At 42.7% G+C, this 25,998-nt stretch overlaps 1 protein-coding gene and 1 non-coding gene across 19 annotated transcripts in view; both read left to right on the forward strand.

The window, feature by feature from the left end:
• The window catches only part of ATXN2 (ataxin 2), a 156,965-nt gene that overhangs the window by 19,086 nt on the left and 111,881 nt on the right, over window positions 1–25,998 (forward strand). For all 18 annotated transcript variants that reach the window (XM_030939943.1, XM_030939945.1, XM_030939935.1 and 15 more), the window contains exon 2: window positions 25,541–25,577. In XM_030939943.1, the coding sequence (XP_030795803.1) occupies window positions 25,541–25,577 (37 nt within the window). The remainder of the gene's footprint in view (window positions 1–25,540; window positions 25,578–25,998) is intronic.
• LOC115900163 lies at window positions 15,347–15,409 on the forward strand. The gene has a single exon (XR_004059833.1). It is a non-coding gene; the product is annotated as a U7 small nuclear RNA (small nuclear RNA).

The following is a 25,998-nucleotide window of genomic DNA, read 5'->3' on the forward strand; positions in this document are numbered from 1 at the left end:
GCTCTGTCACCCAGGGTGGAGTGCAGTGGTGTGATATTGTCTCACTGCAACATTGACCTCCTAGGCTCAAGTGATCTTCCAGCCTTAGCCTCCTGGCTGGGACCACAGGCATGTACCACCACACCTGGTAATTTGCTTTGATTTTTAGTAGAGAAGAGGTCTCACTATGTTGCCCTGACTGGTGTTGAACTCTTGGGCTCAAGTGATTCGTCTACCTCAGCCTCCCAAAGTGCTGGGATTACACGTGTGAGCCACTGTGCCTGGCCTCATTGTGGGTTTCTTTTGCATTTCCCTAATGCAAAGTGATACTGAGCATCTTTTCATGTGTTTATTTGACATTCATACCATCTTCGGTGATGAGAAACTGTGTTTATGCATTGCTTAATGATGGGGATGTGTTGTGAGAAATTTTTTTTTTTTTTTTTTTTTTTTTTTTGAGACGGAGTCTTGCTCTGCCACCCAGGCTGGAGTGCAGTGGCCGGATCTCAGCTCACTGCAAGCTCCGCCTCCCGGGTTTTGTACGCCATTCTCCTGCCTCAGCCTCCCGAGTAGCTGGGACTACAGGCACCCGCCTCGTCGCCCGGCTAGTTTTTTTTTTGTATTTTTTTTAAGTAGAGACAGGGTTTCACCATATTAGCCAGGATGGTCTCGATCTCCTGACCTCGTGATCCGCCCGTCTCGGCCTCCCAAAGTGCTGGGATTACAGGCTTGAGCCACCGCGCCCGGCCTTTTTTTTTTTTTTTTTGAGACGGAGTCTTGCTCTGCCGCCCAGGCTGGAGTGCAGTGGCCAGCTCTCAGCTCACTGCAAGCTCCGCCTCCCGGGTTCACGCCATTCTCCTGTCTCAGCCTCCCCAGTAGCTGGGACTACAGGTGCCCGCCTCGTCGCCCGGCTAGTTTTTTGTATTTTTTAGTAGAGACGGGGTTTCACCATATTAGCCAGGATGGTCTCGATCTCCTGACCTCGTGATCCGCCCGTCTCGGCCTCCCAAAGTGCTGGGATTACAGGCTTGAGCCACCGCGCCCGGCCGAGAAATTTTTTAGGTGATCACATCATTACACAAGCCTAGATGGTATACCTACTACACACGTAGGCTGTGGTACGCAGTATTACTCTTAGGCTACAAATCTATATAGCATGTTACTGTACTGAATATTGTTGGCAGTTGTAACATAATGTTAAGTATTTGTGTATCTAAACATATCTAAACATAGAAAAGGTAAGTAAAAATACAGCATAGAAGATAAAAGTGGTATATCTGAATAGGTCACTTACCATGAATGGAGCTTGCAGGACAGGAAGTTGCTTGGAATGAGTCATTGTATGAGTGGTATGTGAATGTGCAGGCCTAGGATATTACTGTATACTACCATAGATGAACACTGTACAGTTAGGATACATTAAGTTGATAAATATCTTTCTTAGTTTGTTTTTTGAGACAGAGTCTTGCTCTGTCGCCCAGGCTGGAACGCAGTGACATGATCTCCGCTCACTGCAGTCTTGGCCTCCCAGGTTCAAGCGATTATTCTGCCTCAGCCTCCTGAATAGCTGGGATTACAGGTGTGTGCCACCACGCCCAACTAATTTTTGTGTTTTTAGTAGAGATGGGGTTTCACCATATTGGCCAGGCTGGTCTCGAACTTCTGACCTCAGGTGATCCACCTGTTGCAGCCTCCCAAAGTGCTGGGATTACAGACGTGAGCCACCGCACCCGGCCAGAGATGAGGTCTTGCTGTGTTGCCCAGGGCGTTGAACTCCTGGGCTCCAGCAATCCTTCCACCTCAGCTTCCCAAGAAGCTGGGACTGTGGGTGCACACCATCATGCCTAGCCGTTTTGTGAACTCTTGACCAGTACTCTCTGCAGACAGAAAGTTCAGTGTGGTTAGGAGTTAAGACTTGTAACCTCTGACCTCAAGTGATCTGCCCACCTTGACCTCCCAAAGTGCTGGGATTATAAGTGTGAGCCACTGTGCCTGGTCAAAAATACCTTTCTTTAAGAATAAATTTAATTTAACTTACTAGTTGATCATTGTATATAGGTCTGTTGTTAACTGAAACATGCGGTGCATGTCTTTATTTGGGATCTGACTTATGTGGAAGTATTTGCATTATCTTCCTTCTAGATGTAGAGCATCTTGATAGTAGAAAGAAGTGCCTTTTACAACTTTGTATGCTCAGTAAGTTATCAATTTGCTGTGGCCAGGTGCAGCGGCTCATGCCTATAATCCCAGCACTTTGGGAGGCCGAGGCGGGCAGATCCCCTGAGATCAGGAGTTCAAGACCAGCGTGGCCAACATGGTGAAACCCCGTGTTTGTTTGTTTGTTTATTTATTTTTGAGACAGAGTCTCACTCTGTCGCCCAGGATGGAGTGCAGTGGCACGATCTCGGCTCACTGCAACTTCCAGCTCCTGGTTTCACGCCATCTCCTGCCTCATCCTCCCAAGTAGCTGGGACTACAGGCGCCTGCCACCACGCCCGGCTAACTTTTTGTATTTTTAGTAGAGACGGGATTTCACTGTGTTAGCCAGAATGGTCTCAATCTCCTGACCTCGTCATCCACCTGCCTCGGCCTCCCAAAGTGCTGGAATTACAGGCATGAGCCACTGCGCCTGGCCTACCCTGTGTTTATTAAAAATACAGAAATTGGCTATTTGTGGTGGCACATCTATAGTCTCAGTGACTCAGGAGGTTGAGGCAGGAGATTCTCTTGAACCCAGGAGGCAGTGAGCAGAGATCGCGCCAGGGGACTTCAGCCTGGGCGACAGAACGAGACTACATCTCAAAATAATAATAATAATGTGTTGAATATGTGACTATTGGTTTTATTTTTTTTTTATTTTTATTTATTTATTTATTTATTTATTTTTTTTTTTTTTTGAGACGGAGTCTCGCTCTGCCGCCCAGGCTGGAGTGCAGTGGCCGGATCTCAGCTCACTGCAAGCTCCGCCTCCCGGGTTCACGCCATTCTCCTGCCTCAGCCTCCCGAGTAGCTGGGACTACAGGCGCCCGCCACCTCGCCCGGCTAGTTTTTTGTATTTTTAGTAGAGACGGGGTTTCACCATGTTAGCCAGGATGGTCTCGATCTCCTGACCTCGTGATCCGCCCGTCTCGGCCTCCCAAAGTGCTGGGATTACAGGCTTGAGCCACCGCGCCCGGCCGGTTTTATTTTTTTATTTTTTTATTTTATTTTATTTTTATTTATTTTTTTTTTTTGAGACGGAGTCTCGCTCTGTCACCCAGGCTGGAGTGCTGTGGCCGGATCTCAGCTCACTGCAAGCTCCGCCTCCCGGGTTCACGCCATTCTCCTGTCTCAGCCTCCCGAGTAGCTGGGACTACAGGCGCCGCCACGTCGCCCGGCTAGTTTTTTGTAGTTTTTAGTAGAGACGGGGTTTCACCGTGTTAGCCAGGATGGTCTCGATCTCCTGACCTCGTGATCCGCCCGACTCGGCCTCCCAAAGTGCTGGGATTACAGGCTTGAGCCACCGCGCCCGGCCTCGGTTTTATTTTTATTTTTATTTTTTCAGCTGGAGTCTCTCTGTGTTGCCCAGGCTGAAGTACAGTGGTGTGCAGTGGTGTAATCTTAGTTCACTGCAACCTCTGCCTCCTGGGTTCAGGTGATTCTTCTGTCTCAGCCTCCCGAGTAGCTGAGACTACAGGCATGCACTCCTGTGCCTAATTTTTGTATTTTTAGTAGAAATGGGGTTTCACCATGTTGGTCAGCCTAGTCTTGAACTCCTATTCTCAAGTGATCTGCCTACCTCAACCTTCCAAAGTGGCGGGATTATAGGCGTGAGCCATGGTGCCCAGCCAGACTATTGGTTTTGTTTTGTTTTGTTTTATTTTATTTTGTTTTACTTTATTTATTTTAAGATGGAGTTTGTTTCTCTCTTGTCGCCTAGGCTGGAGTGCAGTGGCATGATCTCGGCTTACTGCAACCTCCGCCTCCCAGGTTCAAGCGATTCTCCTGCCTCAGCCTCCTAAGTAGCTGGGATTACAGGCGCCTACCACCGTGCCTTGCTAATTTTTGTATTTTCAGTAGAAACGGGGTTTCACCATCTTGGCCAGACTGTTCTCGAACTCCTGACCTAGTGATCCACCCACCTCGGCCTCCCAAAGTGCTGGGATTACGGGCATGAGCCACCGTGCCCGGCTGTTGGTTTTATTATTAGGCAGTAGGAGTTGACCCTGTCAAGAAAAAGCTGTCATGTAGAAAGCATGGCATTTAGAGGCATACCACGTTTAATTCCCTCCCCCTTTTTTTTATTTTTGGTGTACCTCCTGCTTGTGAGGCTTGGGAATACAGTAGTGAATAAGCCAGATGAGGTCTCTCTCTTTCTGGAGCTTATGTAGTAGTATAGACAGAAAGTTCACATTACCCCTGCCACCTTATGGTATTGAGGTGTTTGAGATGGTACTGTTTACTTCTGCCTCATAAAATCTTGAAAGGAGTTCTTTTAGATGAAGAGAAAAACAAAACAAAACAAAAAACCAGAAAAAAAAAACCATCCGAAGAATGGGTCTGGGTCATGTCTGTAAACCTCCCCACGTCATGGGGAGACTGAAGTGGGAAGGGCCAGGAGTTCAAGACCAGGCTGAGAAACATAACAAGACCCCATCTCTACAAAAAATATTTTTTAATTAATGGGGGATGGCAGCACACACCTGTAATCTCAGCTACTCACGAGGCTGAAGCTAGATGATTGCTTGAACCCAGGAGTTCAAGATTGCAGGAGCTATAGTCACATCACTGCGCTCCAGCCCCTGTCATCAGCAGTCTGGTATGTTGCTAAGGGTCTTGTTCTTTTTAGTGCTTCAGGGACAGCCACTGGCTAGGCACAGAAATAAGTGTGTTTGAGAAGCTTTCTGACCTCAGCTTGTAAAAATTGATTAGGGTCATAATTAAAAAGGAGGGAAACAGGATTGAGTGGACTGGGCCCTACCCTGAGTTTATTCTCCCAGGGCATACATAATCTCATGTGATTACCACATAGCCCTGTTAGATCATCTGTTATCCTGTCCCCATTTTACCCATGAGGAAATGAAGGCCCAGAGAGGTTAGGTGACCTATTTAAATTCACTCAGAAAGTGGCAGAGACGGAATGAATTGGTTACTATCATTGTGTTTTGGATCTCTGAAAGGTATATGCAAGTAAGAACAGGAGAAGAAAACTAGTGATGGTATTAAAAAATGTTATGATTGGTTTCTTTTAATCAATCAGGAACTTGAGTCACTAGCTTCTCTGGGTGAAGGACTATACTTCAACAATGTGAAAAATGGAAAGAAATGAGGAATTTTGGCTGGGCGCAGTGGCTCACACCTGTAATTCTAGCACTTTGGGAGGCCAAGGGAGGAGGATTGCTTGAGCTTAGGAATTCAAGACCAGCCTAGGCAACATAGTGAGGTCCCATCTCTATAAAAATAAATTAGCTGGGCATGCTGGTGCATGCCTATAGTCTCAGCTACTTGGGAGGCTGAGTCAGGAGGGTCACTTGAACCCAGGAATTCGAGGTTGCAGTGAGCTATGATTGAGCCACTGTTTACCATCCCAGGCGACAGAGACCCTATCCCCCTACCGCCAAAAAAAAGGGAAGAAATAAAGAAAATGAGGAATTCACATTTGTGACACATAGGGAATTTAGTCATTCATAGTCTATAAATGCTATAGGAAGTCTCCATACCTTTTTTTTTTTTTTTTTTTTGAGACAGAGTCTTGCTCTGTTGCCCAGGCTGGAGTGCAGTGGTGCGATCTCGGCTCACTACAAGCTCTGTCTCTCGGGTTCACGCCATTCTCCTGCCTCCGCCTCCCGAGTAGCTGGGACTACAGGCGCCCGCCACCGCACCCAGCTAATTTTTTGTATTTTTAGTAGAGACAGGGTTTCACTGTGGTCTTGATCTTATGACCTCGTGATCTGCCTGCCTCGGCCTCCCAAAGTGCTGGGATTACAAGCGTGAACCACCGCACCCGGCTGGAAGTCTCCATACTTTTTAACCCAATCTAAAAGGGTAAGGAAATATATAAGAATGTCTATTTATTATTAAAATTTTTTCTATATAAAACATTTTAGAAAAAAAAGACTAGCATATCTGAGCCAAGTGGTAGTAGTGGCCATTCTTTCTGAAGAAAAAAACCACATTTAGCTATCTATGATGTGAAAAGAGATGATGAACATTTTATTTATGTAATAAATGTTATGTAATAAAATAAATACCATTTATTGTGTGCCTATTAGGTTTCAGGAGAGCTGTGCCAAGAGCATTACTTGTATATCTTTTAAGTCTTACAACAGCCCTGCCTGTCAGGCTGGTAGTGCCATATCCTTTTTACAGATGAGGAAGTGATGGATATGAGAAATTAAGGAAATTGCCCTTAGGTCAAAGAGATAGGAAGTGACAAAGCTGAGATTTTTAACCTTGTGAGATTTCAAAGTCTTTGCTTTTTAATAACTGTGTTCCACTGCCTGTAATATAGAGATACGACAAAAGCCACTAAAAATCAGTGAAGAAGACTGGGAGTAGTCGCTTACGCCTGTAATCCTAGCACTTCGAGGGGCTGAGGCGGGTGTATCACCTGAGGTCAGGAATTTGAGACCAGCCTGGCCAACATGACTAAACCCCATCTCTACTAAAAATACAAAAAAATTAGCCAGGCGTGGTGGCAGGCACCTGTAATCTCAGCTACTTGGCAGACTGAGGCAAGGAGAATCGCTTGAACCTGGGAGGTGAAGGTTGCAGTGAGCTGAGATCACTCCATTGCACTCCAGCCTGGGCGACAAAGCAAGACTCCATCTCAAAAAAAAAAAAAAAAAAAAAATCAGTGAAGAAAACAATCCAGTCAATATTGTCCACCATAAAATTTCTTCAGTCAACCATGCTTTAGTCCTGGCAGTTCTCTATCAGTGAGTTTCGATCAAAAAAAGTTTATTTATAATTCTTTTTTTTTTGAAATTTGGAAACAGCATCATAAATAATGATTAGTTTTCTGCAGCTGCCTATTTTGGCAGATAGTCCATTGTTACTCATAATTAATTTGAACTAAAAGTAGTGTTGTACGGTATCATGGGCTGTGAATGTGTTCGCGACTTGATCTAAGAACCCACACACCACTTAGGTTGTTTTTGTAGGAAAATTAGAGTATGGAACTCGCTTGCCCACGCTTTCCCTGTCTCAGTCCATTTTGGTAGGCTTCAAAGTCTGGGGCTAGAAGGACACTCAACAAGACTTCAGCAGTACGTGTTAGTCTTCCAGAGGGAATGAATGTAATAGTTGAGGAAATAATTTCTTTCCTCTGTGGCTTTATGCAAATTCCTGGCTATACTGTTACTTATTTGGGCCAAACAATAATATCAGGTGGTTGTACATTTTATTCTTAATTACTACGATACATTGATTTTATCCATGGGTTTAGCCTAGCCTACCTTTTGCTGTTAGGCTTCAACTCTACTTGTGTTGGGTAACCCCTCTGCTTAAAAATCACCCTATTCCCAAGCCTGAGGGAGTCTTCTCCTTCACAGCTTTCTGTGACCTAATCCATGGCCTGGCAAACTTCATAAAGGGCCAGATAGTAAATTTGTGTTTTGTTTTGTTTTGTTTCGTTTTGAGATGGAGTTTTGCTCTTGTTGCCCAGGCTGGCGTGCAATGGTGCCATCTTGGCTCACTGCAACCTCTGCCTCCCGGGTTCAAGCGATTCTCCTGCCTCAGCCTCTCAAGTAGCTGGGGTTATAGGCATGTGCCACCATGCTCGACTGATTTTTTTGTATTTAGTAGAGATGGGGTTGATTCACCATTTTGGTCAGGCTAGTCTCAAACTCCTGACCTCAGATGATCCACCTGCCTCAGCCTCCCAAAGTGCTGGGATTACAGGTGTGAACCACCGTGCCCAGCCCGATAGTTAATATTTTAGGCTTTGCAGGCCATATATAGTCCCCTTTTTGTGAGTGTTTGCATGTTTTACTTTACATACTTTAAAAGCTCTTTTTTTTTTGGAGACAGTGTCTTGCTCTGTTGCCCAGGGTGGAGTGCAGTGGTACAATCTTGACTCACTGCAGCCTCTGCCTCCTGGGTTCAGGCAATTCTCCTGTCTCAGCTTCCTGAGTAGCTGGGATTACAGGTGCATGCTACCACGCCCGGCTAATTTTTGTAATTTTAGTAAAGATGGGGTTTTGCCATGTTGGCCAGGCTAGTCTCCTGATCTCAGGTAATCTGCCCACTTCGACTTCCCAAAGTATTGGGATTACAGGCGTGAGCCACCGCGCCTGACCTAAAAGCTCTTTACAGTGTAAAAAATGTTCCGAGCTTTAAGCCATATAAAAATAGGCCATAGGCCCATGGGCATTTGCTGACCCCTGGTAGAACTCCATTTTATCTTTCTGATCATGTTTCCCATTAACTCTTCAAAAATAAGACCTCCATTTAAATCAAGATGGTCTCCTTCCTCACTGCTTGTGGAGGATCAGTGCCCAATGTCTGCCTCTTGCTTGCTTCTCCATCATTGTTCTGCCATTCGAGATCCTCATACTTACCCTTTAAGATCTATCCCAAATCTTCCATGAAACTAATTCTAATAATTAAAAAAGAGTTCCTGTAGAACTTAACCTTGTCTGCTACAAGTTAGCTTTCTTATTCAATAGTAGCTTACTATGAATTACAAGAATAAAAAGATTACCATTTTCCCTCACACTGTTTTATGGAGAATGCCTAAAGTTATTTTTTCTTTTTACAGATCAGTATTCCTATTTCGCATCCTAATCCCCTTTCCCAAATCTGAATTTTGGGATTGGAAGCTTGCGTTTGAGATCATTATGATTTGACTTCTTTATTGTACACAGGAGCAGGGACTTTACAACTAATATTCGCATCCCTGCTCCTTCATATTTTGTGATGTAAGGTGAGTTATTTTCACTTATGCTTAAGTTTCTTCCCCTGTAAAAAGGGGATGGAAGAGGATTAAATGAATTAAACGTGTAACACGCTTAAATCAGTGTCTGGCAAATAATAAGTGCTCAGTAACTTTTAGCTGTTCTTATTAGCATGTTTGGAAAACAGTAGAAACTACACCAGCAAGTTAAGGTTGAAAAGTGGTATTGATGGGCTTGGGGTAGTACAGTATGAATGGATGCAGTTTAGCATTTCATTGAGTTTGTATATTCATTAATTCATTACACAGTTGACGCTGTCAGACTAGTACAGAGACAAAGATGAATGAAACATTATCTGTGCTTCCAGGTTACCCAATGTAGAGAAGGCAGGCGTGCAGATAGTTTAAACTGGTAGCACTGGGAGGGGACTGCCATGGGTGGGCAGTGAAGAAAAAGGGCTTCAAAATGATGAGAGTTGAGAAGGATCTTCAAGGATGATAAGCAGTTTTCAGTGAGGCCATGTAAGAGAGGAGGAAGTTCAGGCAGAGAAAAGTTTGTGCTAAAGCACAGGGATGCTATACACTTGGTGTATGTAGAAAAAATGGTTCATAGTGTGATAAAAGAATTGGAGGGGGTCCTCACTAAAAGTAAGGAAACACATTTGAAAGAATATGTTTCAGTTAGAAAATGAAATGAGCTTGAAGTAAACACTAATAAGGTTTTTAAAATATAAAATTTCAACGTATTTAAAAAGAAAACAGTTGGATGAATCTTATGTACCTGTCACTCAGCTTTAGCAATTATCAGTAAATGGCCAACCTTGTGTCAGCTATACTCCCCTCTCCTCCACTGATAGTCTTTTGAAGGGGAATACAGTTGTTTTGTGGCCTCCAGGAAGGGATACATTTATGAGCGATGGGTAGATCATTGGGAGAGACTTGAGTTTCCTGTCAGGAAGCGTTGGTGCGTAAGTCAGAGGTAATATGAATGCTGTGGAAGGTGGGTGGCTTGCTATCTGGAGAACTCGAGAAGATGGGAACGGGCACTGTCCAGTACTGTGGCTACTTCCACACATGGTTCTTTAAATTTAAAATTATGTTGATTAAAATTTAAATATTTCAGTTCCTCAGCCATACTAGCCACATTTCAGGTGCTTACCTGCCACATATGCCTAATGGCTGCAGTATTGGAGAACATGACATGGGACATTTTCATCATTGCACAAAGTTCTGTTGGACAGCATGGGACTAGAGCCCTAAGATCCTTTTCTACCGGAGTTGTTTGGATTTTTTGGTGTGTCTAGGTAGATCTAATTGTTCATGGCTTCATGACCAAGCCTCTTATCCCTTTCTCTAGAGGGACTCAAGGGGTAAAGGCACTGAAGGGGTAAAACTTCATATAAAGAGGGGGTGGGTGGTGGTGGTGGTGGTGGTGGTGGTGGTTTAAGACAGCGTCTCGCTCTGTCACTCAGGCTGGAGTTCAGTGGTGTGATCCTGGCTCACTGCAGCCTTGACATCCTGGGCTTAGTGATCCTCCCACCTCAGCTTCCAAATAACTGGGACTGTAGGCATGATCCACCACATCTGCTTAATTTTTAAATTTTTCTGTAGAGACGAGGTTTCGCCATGGTGCCCAGGCTGGTCTTAAACTCCTGGACTCACCTTGACCTCCCAGAGTACTGGGATTGCAGGTGTGAGCCACTGCAACTGGCCTTTTTTTCTCCTTTACTACTCTAGTGTATGCTGGAATATGAGGAAAATAATTATATTAGCTAGCAGTTATTAAGCACTTAACGTACCAGGCACTGTTTTAAGTTGTGCTGTCTGTGTGGAATATTACTTAATTTCCACAACCTTATGAGAAGATACTATTTTTTTTTCTTTTGAGAGGGTACTATTTTTATCTTCATTTCGTAGATGTTGAAATTAAAACACAGAGAGTTGAAGTCACAGGATTAAGGCCACAGAGCTGAGAAGTGATGGGGTCAGAATTTGAACCCAAGCAATTAATGCGGATATAGTTCTTGTGTGAATGGTAATTGTTTTGAAACAATGATCCTAGATGATTATATGACTGGATTAATCTGGCAGTTCTGTGTGAATTTAGAGTTGCCTTCCCACCTCAGTTTGCTAAAAAACAACAACAACAACAACAAAAAACCTCTAGCTTTACTATGTTTGGGTTGTCATGGCCCACCCCCTGCTGCCACTTCATTTGACTCATCTTTTTAGGGAGAAAATATTCAATAAGTGGTATAGGATTTCCCTTTCTAATAATAATTTAAACAACAAGAAGCCTGAAATGGGAAGAACAAAATGACTCACCTAAGTGAATTAACCTTGAGAGGTGGAACTTGATTTCTAGATTTTAGTTAATTGTCTAATTGATGTACTAAATATTAGTTACTTAAGATTAAAACAGGTAGACATAATAGTAGTTAAGGAGCTGCTGTAGATGGTATAGTTTGAGAAGACCTCTCTCAGGGACATTTAAGTTGTTAACTAACAAGAAAGGGGCAGCCGTGTGAATAGCTGGAGGGAAGAGCATTTTTACAGTTTTACTGGAAGGGGGTTAGAGGTATGTAGTACCCTTATGCCAAAGAAAATTAGTTACTTCTATACAACCAGTCTGATTCTAGAAACCTGGATCAATGAAATATTTTGATTATATAAAAAAAACCTGTTACCCAGACCTTGTTGAAATAGCATTAGAAACTACTGAAGGACATACAGAAGAGTAGTGTTGAAAAATGGTGATAGATGAGCAGAATGGTGAAAAATAAAAAGACATGAAGCTCTATACTTATATTGTATGGTGACAGTAACAGTAAAAATTGCAGGGTTTTTCCCCCCCAATTTTTTTTTTTTGTGTTTGTTTTTTTGAGACGGAGTCTTGCTGTGTCACTCAGGCTGGAGTGCATTGTCATGATACTGGCTTACAGCAGCCTCTGCCTCCCAGGCAAGTGATTGTCCTGCCTCAGCCTCCCAAGTAGCTGGGATTACACGCGTGTGCCACCACGCCGGGCTAATTTTTTTTTTTTTTTGAGACGGAGTCTCTCTGTGTCGCCCAGGCTGGAGTGCAGTGGCCGGATCTCAGCTCACTGCAAGCTCCGCCTCCCGGGTTCCCGCCATTCTCCCGCCTCAGCCTCCGAGTAGCTGGGACTACAGGCGCCGCCACCACGCCCGGCTAGTTTTTTGTATTTTTAGTAGAGACGGGGTTTCACTGTGTTAGCCAGGAGGGTCTCGATCTCCTGACCTCGTGATCCGCCTGCCTCGGCCTCCCAAAGTGCTGGGATTACAGGCTTGAGCCACCGCGCCCGGCCCAATTTTTGTATTTTTAGTAGAGAGGGGATTTCATCATGTTTGCAAGGCTGGTCTTGAACTCCTGACCTCAGGCAATCCACCTGCCTTAGCCTCCCCAAATGCTGGAATTACAGGTGTGAACCACTGCGTCTGACATCCCCCAGTTGTTGAAACAATAATGGAAGGTAATTTTATTCTTAGATTATTTAATGTTTTTCAGTTATCAGGATACATTAGATTGTATATATTGTTTTGCTTGTTAATTAACACAGTGAGTAAGACAGACAAACATATGAAAATGTACATTTATGTTTTTGAGACAGAGTCTGTTGCCTAGGCTGGAGTGCAATGGCACAATCTCGGCGCACTGCAACCTCTGCCTCCCGAGTTGAAGCGATTCTCCTGTGTCAGCCTCTTGAGTAGCTGGAGCCATGAGTGCACACCACCATACCCAGCTAATTTTTGTCTTTTTAGTAGAGATGGGGTTTCACCATGTTGGCCAGGCTGGTCTTGAATTCTTGACCTCAGGTTCTTTTTTTTTTTTTTTTTTTTTTTTTTTGAGATGGGGTCTTGCTCTGTCTCCCAGGCTGGAGTGCAATGGTGAAATCTCAGCTTACTGCAACCTCTGCCTTCTGGGTTCAAGTGATTCTCCTGCCTCAGCCTCCCGAGTAGCTGAGACTGCAGGCACATGCCACCATGCCAGGCTAATTTTTGTATTTTTAGTAGAAATGGGGTTTCACCATATTGGTGAGGCTGGTCTTGAACTCCTGACTTCGTGATTTGCCTGCCTCAACCTCCCAAAGTGCTGGGATTACAAGCGTGAGCCACCGCACCTGGCCCGTTTCTTGAATGTTCATAATCTTGTTGTCATTTCAGCAGTGCTCACAGCAGCTTCACCAGGTGTAGATTCCATCTTAAGAAACCACTTTCGGCCGGCCGCGGTGGCTCAAGCCTGTAATCCCAGCACTTTGGGAGGCCGAGACGGGTGGATCACGAGGTCAGGAGATCGAGACCATCCTGGCTAACACGGTGAAACCCCGTCTCTACTAAAAAATACAAAAAAAAAAAAAAAAAAAAAAAAAAGAAACCACTTTCTTTGCTTATCCATAAGGAGCAACTCTTCATCTATTCAAGTTTTATCATGAGATTGCAGCAATTCAGTTACATCTTCTGACCCCACTTCTAATTTTAGTTCTCTTGCTTTTTTTACTACATCTGCAGTTACTTGCTCTACTGACGTCTTGAACCCCACAAAATCATTCATGAGGATTATAAGCAATTTCCTGGCCGGGCACAGTGGCTCACACCTGTAATCCCAGTACTTTGGGAGGCGAAAGAGGGCAGATCAGCTGAAGTTAGGAGTTCAAGACCAGTCTGACAAACGTCGTGAAACCCCGTCTCTACTAAAAATACAAAAATTAGCCAGGCATGGTGGCGGGCGCCTATAATCCCAGCTACTCGGGAGACTGAGGCAGGAGAATCACTTAAACCTGGGGGGCGGAGGTTGCACTCCAGCCTGGGCAACAGGAGCGAAACTCCATCTTAAAAAAAAAAAAAAAAAAAGGCAATTTCCTCTAAAACTCCGTTAATGTTGATGTTTTAACCTCCTCCCATGCTCATGGATGGCATTCTCCATGACATATAGAATGGTGAATACTTTTCAGAAAGTTTTCAATTTATTTTGCCCAGATCCATCAGAGAATGACTATGAATGGCAGCAGTAGCCTTACAGAATGTCTTTCTTTCTCTCTTTCTCTTTCTCTCTCTCTCTCTCTCCCCCCCTCCCCTCCCCTCCCTTTTTTTGAGACGGAGTCTCGCTCTGTCCCCCAGGCTGGAGTGCAGTGGCGCCATCTCAGCTCACTGTAAGCTCTGCCTCCCAGGTTCACGCCATTCTTCTGCCTCAGCCTCCCGAGTAGCTGGGACTACAGGTGCCCGCCACCACGCCCGGCTAATTTTTTGTATTTTTAGTAGAGATGGGATTTCACTGTGTTAGGCAGGATGGTCTCGATCTCCTGACCTCATGATCCACCCGCCTCAGCCTTCCAAAATGCTGGGATTACAGGCGTGAGCCACCGCGCCCGGCCCCCCCCCCCCCTTCTTTATGAGGCAGCATCTCACTCTCTTGTCCATGCTGGAGTGCAGTGGCATGATCTCAGCTCACTGCAACCTCCACCTCTTGGGCCCAAGTGACTTGGGAGTAGCTGGGATTACAGGCGCCCACCACCACTTCTGGCTAATTTTTGTATTTTTAGTAGAGATGGGGTTTCATGATGTGGGCCAGGCTGGTCTCGAACTCCTGGCCTCAAGTGATCCACCTGCCTTGGCCTCCCAAAGTGCTGGGATTATAGGTGTGAGCCACTACGCCTGGCCTAATTGACCTAATTTCAGTATTGTTGTGTCTCAGGGAATAGAGAGGCACGAGGAGAAAGGAGACAGACAGGCTGACTGCTGGTTCGTGGAGTAGTCATAACACGCAACATTTATTAAGATTGCTGTCTTATATGGACAGTTTGTGGTGCCTTAAAACAAATCAGGGTAATGTCAACGATTACTGATTACAGATTAGAGATTACTATAACATACAATAATAACTGTAAATTATTATTTACAATTATTGTAAAATACAATCTGTATTCTAACAGGTACAATAATTGTAAAGTATTACAATTGGGCAAAGTTTGATAATATTGTGAGATTTATGAAAATGTGGGACAGTCGCAAAGAAGGCACATGTTACTGAAAATACGGCACTAATGGACTTGCCCGACTCAAGGTTTCCACAGACCTTCAGCTTGTCAAAAATGCAGCATCTGTGAATTTCAATAAAGCAAAGCAGAATAAAATGAGATGTGCATGTATTGCCATCATATGTACGCTAGTAAAATACCGTTTTTTCTTCAGTAGGTGGATCAACCTCAAATTTTAATATAAAGCATTACTTAAATGAGAACATGGGGACTTTCATGACATTTCTTACTTGTGTGTGCATAAAACTTCCATGAAAATAATTTAATGCTATCCAGCAGTTTATTTTAGAAGTAAGTACTGGGGGCTAGGCATGGTGGCTCATGCCTGTAATCCCAGCACTTTGGGAGGCTGAGGTAGGAGGATCACTTGAGTTCAGGAGCTGCAGACCAGCTTGGGCAATATAGTGCGACCCCGTCTCTACAAAAGAGAAAAGAAGTACTAGAGTGTTACAGCTCTTACAGAATTTGTCTAGCAGGTTTTCCAGTCTTTACCAGAAATGCCCCCATGCAGAAGTAGTAAATACTGATTCATGTAAAATAATAAACAACTTTATCTTTCATTTTTTAAAAGACAGGGTCTTGTATTATTGCCCAGACTGGCCTTTAATTCCTGGGCTCAAGTGATCCTCTCATCTGAGCCTTGTGAGTAGCTGAGACTACAGGCTGCACTACTGCACCTGGCTCTGCTTGATTTTTAATTGTTGTGTTGCTGTTGCAGCTATTGTTTCTTTTTTTTTTTTTTCTTCAGTGCAAGGATGGGCAAACTTTTTATGTGAAGTCTCAGATAATAAGTATTTTAGGCTTTAAGGCCATATAACTTCTCTGTTGCATATCCTTTTTTCTTTAAACAATCCTTACTATTTTTTTTTCCCATTTCCCCTCAAATTCCTTTTACCATAAGCAACTCTTGAAGAACTTAAAAATCATTCTTAGTCCGGAAGCCAGACCAAAACAGGTTGTGAGCTGTAGTTTCCTGACCCCTGACTTAAGGATTGATAGCTTTGAAATGGAAAAATTTTTTTTTTTTTTTTTTGAAATGAAGTCTCGCTCTGTCGCCCAGGCTGGAGTGCAGTGGCACTATCTCGGCTCACTGCAAGCTCTGCCTCTTGGGTTCATGCCATTCTCCTACCTCAGCCTCCCAAGTAGCTGGGACTACAGGCGTCTGCCACCACGCCTGGCTAATTTTTTGTTTTTTTAGTAGAGACGGGGTTTCACTATGTTAGCCAGGATGGTCTCAATCTCCTGACTTCGTGATCCACCCGCTTCAGCCTCCCAAAGTGCTGGGATTACAGGCGTGAGCCACCACGCCTGGCCCGAAACGGAAAGTTTTTAACTTTCTTCTTTTTCTCTTTCCCCTGTTCTGATTGGGCTGTTAATTCATTAGCTATTTACTGAGTATGTATCGTATGAGGCATGATTCCTCTGCTAATTTTGGTAGTGGTAGAAAGATACTTTCGCCAAGCTTGGTTGTTCAGGTTTTCATTTGTCCAAGAGTTCCTGACCAAGTGTGAATGGATGTTGAAATCAAGATGTTTGGCCACACAATGTGCCTTTGGGGCCTATATCTATGTGCTTCTGGTGCCTCCTTTTAATTTTCACAAAGACACTGCTTGCCAACCACACTGTTTTCTCTAATGTGGGGCTATGACCCCCTGGAAGAGGCATCATTTTCTGATTTTCACAGAAGCATAATATGGTCAGGTGATGGTCCTGAGTAGTGGGCATATGACAGATACACTAGTAATTATAATACAGATCTAAACTGGAGAGTTGAAAACAGCATCGTGTAAGGCTTCCTGAAAAGATGGCATTTGAGTTTCAAGGCTGAGTAGGATTAAGTATTATTACTTAAAAAATGCGTTGGACAGTGCACTAAATAGAGTTAACAAGTCACATCACTTATAGTTTCCAATTAAAAATATTTTGCTTACACGTAATTTTAGACTTTTAGAAAAATTGCAAAGATACTACAAATAATTCTCTTATATATTTCACCTACATTCTTCAAGTAACATTTTACCATATTCCCCTTTATGTTTTATCTGTATTGGTATTTGTATATATAAGATTTAATGTAAAATAAAAATTACCTTATTAAACATATGAGAGACATGATACCTCTTTAGCCCTAAATACTTCAAATTGTATTTCCTAATAACAAGGGCATTCTGTTTCAAAACCACAGTACGGTTTAAGGAGATTAATATTTGTGTCAAACTGTTATCCTGTTTACAGACCTTTTCTTCTAATGTCCTTTAAAACAGTCAACAAATCAACATTTTTTTCTGGTCCAAGAACCAGTAAATATATATATTCTACATATATGTATATACGCTATATGTACATATATATGTAGTATATATATATATGTATTCTACATGTACATGTACCTACATATACGTAGAATATATGTATTTACTCCCCTGTCCAAGAACCAATCCAGGATTGTTACCTTTAGTTATCGTGTATCTTTGGTCTCCTTTAATCCAAAGCAGTTCTTTTGTCTTTTATGACTTGACACTTTTGAAGATTACAGGTTATTTTGTAGACTGTCTCTCAATTAGGGTTTATTTTAGGTTTCCTTATCATTAGATTCAGATATTTAGTTTTGGCAGGAATACAACAGAAATGATTTGTGTGTTTTTCTCATTGCATGAGATCAGAAAGTGCATTATATATATTTGTCCCATTACTGGGGTTGTTAACTTTGATCACTTGGTTAGGGTTGTGTCTACTAAGTTTCTTCACTATAAAGTTATTTTTCACTTTGTCATTTCATCAGTATCTTGTGGGGAGTTACTTTGTGGTTATATAAATACTCTGTTTCTGCTTTCCCTTACTATATTTAGCATCTATGGACACTTTTGCCTGAAAGTTATTTACTATGGTGTTACCAAGTGGTGATGCCCCTTTCTTCCATCACTCTGTGTACATTTTTTTTTTTTTTTGAGACGGAGTTTCCCTCTTATTGCCCAGGCTGGAGTGCAGTGGCGCAATCTCAGCTCACTGCAACCTCTGCCCGCTCCCCCCGCCAGGTTCAAGCAGTTCTCGTGCTTCAGCCTCCTGAGTAGCTGGGATTACAAGCATGCGCCACTTCGCCCGGCTAATTTTGTATTTTTAGTAGAGATGAGATTTCTCCATGTTGGTCAGGCTGGTCTCGAACTCCTGACCTCAGGTGATCCGCCCGCCTGAGCCTTCCAAAGTGCTGGGATTACAGGCATGAGCCACCGCACCAGGCCTCCTTTTTTTCTTTTTTAAGAGATAGAGTCCTGCTTTGTCACCAAGGCTATAGTGCAGTGGCATGATGATAGTTCACTGCAGCCTCAAACTCCTGGGCTCAAGTAAACCTCCCACCTGTAGCTGGGACTACAGACACCCACATAACACCTGACTGTTTTTTAAAACTATGTTAGAGATGGGGTCTTGCGAAGTTGATCAGGATGGTCTTGAACTCTGAGTCTCAAGTGGTCCTTCTGCCTCAGTCTTTGGATTAGTTGGCATTACAGGCGTGAGCCATTGTACCTGGCAGGTGAATATTTTCTTTCTTTTTTTTTTTAAGATGGAGTCTGGAGGCCGGGCATGGTGGTTACGCTTGTAATCGCAGCATTTTGGGAGACTGAGGTGGGTGGATCAAAAGGTCAGGAGATCGAGACCATCCTAGCTAGCATGGTGAAACCTTGTCTCTACTGAAAATACAAAAAATTAACTGGGCGTGGTGGCATACGCCTATAGTCCCAGCTACTTGGGAGGCTGAGGCAGGAGAATCGCTTGAACCCTGGAGGTGGAGGTTGCAGAAAGTCGAGATCATAGCACTGCACTCCATCCTGAGCGACAGAGGGAGATTCTGTCTCAAAAAAAAAATAAAAAAATAAAAAAAAAAACGGAGTCTCACTCTGTCACCCAGGCTGCAATGCAGTGGCATGATCTCTGCCTCTGAGTTCAAGTGATTCTTGTGCCTGGGATTACAAGACATGTGCCACCATATGTGGCTAATTTTTGTAGTTTTAGTAGAGATGGAGTTTTGCCGTGTTGGCCAGGCTGGTCTTGAACTCCTGACCTCAGGTGATCCACCTGCCTTGGTCTCTTGAAGTGCTGGGATTACAGGTGTGAGCCACTGTGCCTGGCCAAGTGAATATTTGCTAATGTAGCATTTTTTATTTTTATTTTTATTGTTTTTGAGATGGAGTTTTGCTCTTGTTGCCCAGGCTGGAGTGCAGTGGCACGACCTTGGCTCACTGCAACCTCCACCTCCTGGGTTCAACAGTTCTCCTGCCTCAGCCTCCCGAATAATTGGGGTTACAGGCGTCCGCTACCACACCTGGCTAAGTTTTTGTATTTTTAGTAGTGATGGGAGTTTCAGCATGTTGGCCAGGCTGGTCTTGAACTCCTGACCTCAGGTGATCCACCTGCCTTGGCCTCCCAAAGTGCTGGGATTAAGGCGTGAGTCACCATTCCCGGCCAGAGACTGTTCTTTTTTTTTTTTTTCTTTTGAGGCAGAGTCTCGCTCTGTTGCCCAGGCTGGAGTGCAGTGGCGTGATCTCGGCTCACTGCAAGCTCCGCTTCCCGTTTTCACACCATTCTCCTGCCTCAGCCTCCCAAGTAGCTGGGGCTACAGGTGCCTACCACCACGCCTGGCTAATTTTGTTTTTGTATTTTTAGTAGAGATGAGGTTTCACTGTGTTAGCCAGGATGGTCTCCATCTCCTGACCTCATGATCCACCCGTCTCAGCCTCCCAAAGTGCTAGGATTACAGGTGTGAGCCTCTGCACCCGACCGAGACTATTTATTTTTATTCATACTTTATTCCCTCTGTTCTTTGGATTGCGTAATCTGTCTCAGTCTACAAAATTGTTATTTCGTCAGTTCAAATCTCTGTTTAGCTCTCTAGTGAATTTTTCATTTTAGTTACTGTACTTTTCAACTTGAGGATTTCCATTTGGTTCCTTTAAAATAATTTCTCTTTGTGAACATTCTTTATTTGATGCAATATGATAATCATACCTTCTTTTTTTTTTTGGATGGAGTCTTGCTCTGTCATCCAGGCTGGACCTTGGCTCACTGCAACCTCTGCTTCCTGGATTCAAGTGATTCTCCTGCCTCAGCCTCCCAAGTAGCTGGGACAACAGGTGCATGCCACCACACCCAGCTAATTTTTGTATTTTTAGTAGAGACTGGGTTTCACCGTGTTAGACAGGATGGTCTCCATCTCCAGACCTCATGATCAGCCCACCTTGACCTCCCAGCGTGCTGGGATTACAGGCGTGAGTCACTGTGCCTGGCCAATCATACCTTCTTTTACTGCATTAATTATGGTTTTCTTTCGTTCTTTAAACCTGTTTATAGTGACCACTTTTGAAGTTCTTTTTTTTTTTTTTTTTTTTTTTTTGAGACAGTCTCGCTCTGTCACCCAAGCTGGAGTGCACTGGCCAGATCTCAGCTCACTGCAAGCTCCGCCTCCCGGGTTCACGCCATTCTCCTGCCTCAGCCTCCAGAGTAGCTGGGACTACAGGCGCCTGCCAACCTCGCCCGGCTAGTTTTTTGTATTTTTTAGTAGAGACGGGGTTTCACCGTGTTAGCCAGGATGGTCTCGATCTCCTGACCTTGTGATCCGCCCGCCTCGGCCTCCCAAAGTGCTGGGATTACAGGCTTGAGCCACCGTGCCCGGCCTGAAGTTCTTATTAAATCAGACATCTGGTTATACAAGCAATTTCTATTGCCTACTTTTTTTTCCAGTGGGTGGGTTTATACTTTCCTGTGTCTTAGTTTGTCTTGTCATTTTTTGTTGAAAACTGGACATTTTGAATAATGTAGTAACTCTGGATACTGGTCCTCATTAGCCTATGATGGGAGGGGGGTTGTTACTGTTATTTGCTTATTTGTGTAATGACTGGCTGAATGATTTTAGTGTTCTATCCTTCTTCCCTCCCAGTACAGTGTGACGCGTCTGATGCTGCTTTTCTTGGGATGCAGCCTTGGGTATGCCTACCATCATTCTGGAATCACAGTGATTTTGGCATGGCTTTGTCTCTTTTCCTGACTGTACCCAGCTGTTAATCTACACTAATTACTAGATGATACTATATAGTCATTTTTTGGTGTCCTTGGGGGATTGGTCCCAGGACCCCCCTGTTGGATATAAAAATTTATGGATGCTCTAGTCCTTCATAAAATGGCACAGTATTTGCATATACCTGTGCACATCCTCCTGTATACTTTGTCATTTCTAGATTACTTGTAGTACCTAATATGGTATAAATACTAGGTAAATAGTTATATATTTTTTATGTGTTTGTTTTTATCATATTTATTTTTAAGTGTTTTTCATCTCGAGTGGTTGAATCTGAGGGTGTGAGATCCTCAGATGTGGAGGGCCTGCATTTTTTTTCAGTGATGCTTTGGGGCATAAACTGCTCCACAGACTGATCTGATCAAATTTTAGCTTCTTTGAAGGGATAGTTTCTGAGATCAGTGTTTGAAATTTGTTCTGATCCACGGAGGAGTCCTCCTAGCTCTCTTTCCCTAGTTTTGGCAACCTACAATTTAGCACTTACCTCCAATGATTCTACCAATCTCCTCCTACCAAGTGCCTTTGAAATCATCATGAACTCTTTTATACCTTGTTGCAAATGAAATTTCTTTGGGAAGAGATTCTGAGTTTTTTTCTCCTAAATTTTGGTACAATATATGTAATACACCATTTCAGCAATTTTAAGTGCATTAAGTTTTTTTTTTTGAGATGGAGTCTCGCTCTGTCGCCCAGGCTGGAGTTCAGTGGCCCAATCTTGGCTCACTGGAATGTCCGCTTCCCGGGTTCAAGTGATTCTCCTGTCTCAGCCTCCCCAAATATCTGGGATTACAGGTGCGTGCCACCATGCCCAGCTAATTTTTGTGTTTTTAGTAGAAATGGGGTTTCACCATGTTGGTCAGGCTGGTCTCGAACTTCTGACCTTGTGATCCACCCACCTCGGCTTTCCAAAGTGCTGGGATTACAAGCCTGAGCCATGACGCCCGGCCTATGCATTGCTTTTGTATGTATTTTAAAATTAGTAAGTTCTCCTCCTATGGTGTTTTTGTACGATGTGATTTATTTGTTAAAGAAACTGTCATCTTTGGCCGGGTGTGGTAGCTCACGCAGCACTTTGGGAGGCTGAGGTGAGTGGACCACAAGGTCAAGAGATCGAGACCATCCTGGCCAACATGGTGAAACCCTGTCTTTACTAAAAATACAAAAATTATCTGGGCATGGTGGTGCTCACCTGTAGTCCCAGCTACTTGGAGGCTGAGACAGGAGAATCGCTTGAACCCGGAAGGCGGAGGTTGCAGTGAGTCAAATTGTGCCACTGCACTCCAGCCTGGCGACAGAGTGAGACTCTGTCTCAGAAAATTAAAAAAAAAAAAAAAGAAAAACTGTCATTTTTTATGTTGCATTTACTACATTTTGGATTTAAACTGTGAGTAACCTCATGGTATCGTTAATATATTCTTCCATCTTAATGTTTCTCGTAAACTGGTAGTAGATCCGTAAGCTTGATTAGGTCTATCCTATTGTATTACATCAGAAGGTGTTTTTTCTTTCTTTTTTTTTTTTTTTAAGGGAAATTGTTTGAAAGTAGACAGAATGGTAAAGTGAACCCCTGAACACCTATCACCCAGCTTTAATAGTTATCAGCTCATACCATTCTTGTTTGATTTACAATCCCATTCATTTCTCCCTTCTGTATTATTATTATTTAGTTATTTATTTTTTGAGACAGGGTTTTGCTCTGTCACCCATGCTGGAGTGCAGTGGCATGATCACAGCTCACTGCAGTCTTGACCTCTTGGGCTCAAGTGATCCTCCCACCTCTCCCTACCAAGTAGCGGGGACTACAAACTTGTGCCACCACACCTGGCTAATTTTTCATTTTTTATAGAAATGGGGTCTTGCTTTGTTGCCCAGACTGATCTCAAACTCCTGCACTCAAGTAATCCTCCTGCCTCAGCCTCCCAAAGTCCTGGGATTACAAGCATGAGCTACCACATTCAGCATGTAAATTTCTTTATATTAATTTGACTGACATTTTAAGTCACACTTGAATTTCATATTTGGCAACTATTGAAAGCATAGAGTCCTGGATATTAGTGTTTTGTTAAACCTGATCTATCTAACCATAAATATACTTAGGTCTAAAATGTGCTTTTGGCCTTTTTGTTTATTGCAATTCAGTATTTGTTACTCTATTAAATAGTAAAATACTTGGTTTGAGATACTAATGAAAAGATTAAAAGTGAAGCATAACTTGAAGGGATACAAAAAGAAACAAGAATTTAGACTTTAATGGATTTCAGAGAATACTGCTTCGATATGCTAACATTCTTCTTGGGTGTCCAACCATGTCATAGATCAGTGGAAATCAGTGGTTTCTGCACTCTGTACTGTTTTTATATGATAATACTTTCCTGGTTGAATGATACGTTCTGTTGAGTAAACTCCATGGTCAAACAATTACTTTTTATTAGTCAAAGATGTAACCACATCATCACTAAAAAGAACAATGTGACTTATTTAAAGGGGATTATGTTTTTAAGTCTTTTACATAGCTTTGTAGGGAGGCCATATGAATTTAAGGACAGTTTGTGGCATTTGTTCAAGGTTTTGTAACTTGGCATCTCAGCAACCACCAGGATACCAGATCATCCTAAGTAAGATTTAGGCATTTTTGCCTTCATGTACAGACTATAAGTAACCACCCGCTACCCCCACCAAAGCCATAAATTCAAATGATGTTTGAAAAAGTACATAATTTCTGTTAGGTGAGGTAGTTTATTCCTTGTGATATAGTTTCAAAGAGGCAGCATAACCTAGAAATGAAAAACTTAGACACGGAATCAGATATACCTGGTTTAAATACCAGCTCTACTGCTCATGAACTGGATGATTTTGGTCAAGATATTTGATTGGTAAGACTCAGTTTCCTCACCTGTAAAGTAGAGGTGATAGAGTAGACATGTTCCATGTGAGGTACTTAGTATGGTGTCTTTTTTTGTAGTGAGATCTGTGAAAGATAAATTATTAGTCGTATTCCTTAGACTTCAGGAGTTTATCTCTGTGCCATGTTTGAGGCAAACAGTTACAGAATTAGAACGTTAGAAATGAAAGGAATCCTAGATATCATTTGATTCAAGTCATTGTTTTCTGGATGAGAGAAGAAAGTAAGGAAAGTGACAGAGTTGGAGACCAAGCTGGGACTGGCCTTCAGAATGTTAAGAGTACTCTTCTAGGAATGGACCAGTCATATTACTAGACTTTTTGGACCTGAATTGTGCTTTTCCTTGAATGTTTTGAATTTTGGTTTGAGTGTTATGATTATTTTATTAAAACGAGATTCCAGTCCTATTGTCATGACTAATGTTTATGAGAAATGTAACATTTCACTTTAATGATGTTTTTAAATTATTCTAAGGGGCCTAATCTTTTTCAGTGGAATAAGCTTTAGGTTGTATTATATTCTGTAATTCACTTAAAAATAGAGTTCGTCTTTACTTGACAGCCGAATTTTGTGTACTGCATCTTTTCTGAGGGAGAGAGTTGGCAAGGAAAGGCACTTGTTATAACAATCCACACATATAGACACATATTATTTAGAAATGAAAGTGCTTTGAATGATTTAGCTTATTTTCAGTTTTTTTTTTTCTTGTGGTTGTAATCATATGACTTGTTTTTCTTGTTTGGTTTTTTTTTTTTTTTTTTTTTTTTTTGGAGACAGAGTCTTGCTCTGTCACCCAGGCTGGAGTGCAATGGGGCAGTCGCGGCTCACTGCAACCTCCTTCTCCCAGGTTCAAGTGATTCTTCTGCCTCAGCCTCCCTAGTAGCTGGGAGACTACAGGCGCATGCCACCACACCCAGCTAATTTTTTAATTTTAGTAAAGATGGGGTTTCACTGTGTTAGCCAGGATGGTCTTGAACTCCCGACCTCGTGATCTGCCCACCTTGGCCTCCCAAAGTACTGGGATTACAGGCGTGAGCCACCTTGTCCAGCCCATACGACCTGTTTTTCTTTTATAGATGGGGGAGAAATATGGGAAGTGGCTTGGTGTCAGTCATCTGTGTTGGTTAAATCAAAAATATAATCTGTATTTTGTTTCTGAGTAGCTCTTTATAACAGTAATTGGCTACTTTGGGAGTAAAGATTATTATTTAGAGACGGGGTCTTGCTTTGTTACCCAGGCTAGACTGTAGTGGAATGATCATAGCCCACTGTAGCCTCAAACTCCTGGACTCTGGTGTTCCTGCCTCAGCCTCCTGAGTAGCTAGGACTAGAGGTGCGTGCCAGCATGCCTGGCTATGATTATTATTAATTTACATTTAACATTAGTTTTTTTCTTCCAGTAGACTATTTTACTTTATTTGATTTTGATAAAGTTTGATTATTTCTCGTTTCCTTCCTTCTATGACCCCTACCCATTCTGGGTCTCCAGGCAAGCAGTGCACAGGTAGAACAGCCATCCTTAGGTAGCCTTTAGACTTAATATTAGGTGAGCTCCTCCCACAGATAGCCTCTCCTTTATTTGAATGGAATTATATTTTAAGTTTGGAAATATTTTTCAGCTTATTTAGCTTGTTGAATTTAATAAAAATAATATTTAATCTTTTCAGAGGTCGAAACAGTAACAAAGGACTGCCTCAGTCTACGGTGAGTAACTTTAATGTTACTTATTGGGGAAAATTAGTAGCTAAAACATGATCTCTAACCACAGACCAAATGCCAAGGCAAAAAATTTCCTTCTCTTGAATTTTATCATAGGTAACTTGACTGTTTAAGTATATTATTATTAGCCTACATATGTTTTTTTTTAATGATTCTATGCATAAAATGTAAAATTATTTGTTGAATTAGTCCATTCTCACAGTGCTAATAAAGATATAGCCAAGACTGGGTAACATAAAGGAAAGAGGTTTAATTGACTCATGCTCTGCATTGCTGGGGAGGCCTCAGGAAGCTTACAATCATGGTGGAAGGGGAAGCAAACACATCCTTCTTCACAGAGCGGGAAGAGAGAGAAGTGCTGAGCAAAGCAGGGAAAGCCCCTTATAAAACCATCAGATCTCCTGAG

The sequence above is a fragment of the Rhinopithecus roxellana genome, chromosome 10 (genome assembly GCF_007565055.1).
Source record: "Rhinopithecus roxellana isolate Shanxi Qingling chromosome 10, ASM756505v1, whole genome shotgun sequence".
Taxonomy (NCBI): Eukaryota; Metazoa; Chordata; class Mammalia; order Primates; family Cercopithecidae; genus Rhinopithecus; species Rhinopithecus roxellana.